This window comes from Monosiga brevicollis, genomic scaffold, assembly GCF_000002865.3.
Source record: "Monosiga brevicollis MX1 MONBRscaffold_6 genomic scaffold, whole genome shotgun sequence".
NCBI classification, from domain to species: Eukaryota; class Choanoflagellata; order Craspedida; family Salpingoecidae; genus Monosiga; species Monosiga brevicollis.
This window is the reverse complement of record NW_001865043.1, coordinates 12,966-14,165: the sequence shown is the minus strand read 5'-3', so window position 1 is coordinate 14,165 and position 1,200 is coordinate 12,966. Positions and strand designations below refer to the sequence as shown.

The window sequence follows — 1,200 nt, the reverse complement described above, 5'->3', positions numbered from 1 at the left end:
CCTTTTTTTTTTTTTTTCCTTTTTTTTTTTTTTTTTTCTCCTGCCACTCATGTCTGTTTGCATTTGACTAGGTCTGCCGCCACGAGCTTCTGTGTATCAAGGGCTGTCCTACAAAAACGGCGTGGGCCGGCAACGAGCCGCGTTTTTTGCCGAGAAGCAGCTCTCCATATTGACCCGCGTGAGCAAGACCTACTGGCTGTCCCTGAACGAACAGCACACCTTTCGATACATGGACCAGGAAATCAGCACGCTGATATTCATGTATTTGCTGCTGTGCAAGCCTCTGGAGCACATGCTGAGCAGCTGGCTGCAAAAGCGGGGCGGGCTGGACACCCTCGACGACGAGAATGGCATTCACAATGCCGAGCAGGACGACGAAGATTTCCTCGACGACGAGCTGGATGAAGACCACATGAGCCACGACGAGACGATGACTTTGCGACGTGAGGTCCGGGACGCTCGAAACCACTACAACAACAGCCACCTGCTCTTCAACATCGCGCCCCTGCAGGCGATGGTCAGCCCAGCCACAATTTATGCGGCATTTCGTCGGCAGATGACCACGTACCTGCATCGGCCAAAGCTGGGGGTGGCCACATGGCGACACGCCGCAACCTTCTGGATGACGACGTTTGTCATTAACCGACTGTCGGCCGAGACGACCGGCGCCCTGGGCAGCCTGATCCACACTCAAGCTCAACACTCTGGGGACACGGCCCAGCGGGCCTATGCACGCACAGCCAGTGACCATGTGCAAACCAAAATGTCGTCGCGACTGATGCATCAAGTGGCCTCGCAAAAATGGCATGCTTTGTTTGGACTAGATCGCAAGCGCAGCATAGCCGAGTTGACCGCGAACCAAGAAGCATTGGAAGCTCGCTATCCCATCAGCTGGAACCCGGTGACTGACCTCTCGCCCGAGGCAAACAGGCGTATCATCATGAACACGAGGGCCGAGCATGACGTACCCTACATGACCCAGCTGGCCAAGCAGGCGAGCATCTCGTGGGGCCACAGTTTCAACAGCCAAGAACAGTTGGACCTGGCTGCGGCCATTGACCAGCACCGGCCGGAAGATGGATGGCTAATTGTTGTTGCACCGACAGGCATGGGTAAAACATTTTGTACCCTGCCCAAGCTGGGCTGTCGCCCGCATGCCGGTACGGTGCTGTGGATTGTGCCGTTTGTGGCCGTGGCCAA

General features: G+C 56.1%; 1 protein-coding gene across 1 annotated transcript in view; it reads left to right on the top strand.

The window, feature by feature from the left end:
* MONBRDRAFT_6929 (zinc finger, C2H2 type domain-containing protein) overlaps positions 1 to 1,160 on the top strand; it is a gene marked incomplete at both ends in the record, with an annotated part of 5,922 nt that extends 4,762 nt beyond the window's left edge. The window contains one exon of the mRNA XM_001744560.1: positions 72 to 1,160. Coding sequence (XP_001744612.1) covers positions 72 to 1,160 — 1,089 coding nt within the window. The remainder of the gene's footprint in view (positions 1 to 71) is intronic.
* Positions 1,161 to 1,200: the final 40 nt, after the last annotated feature.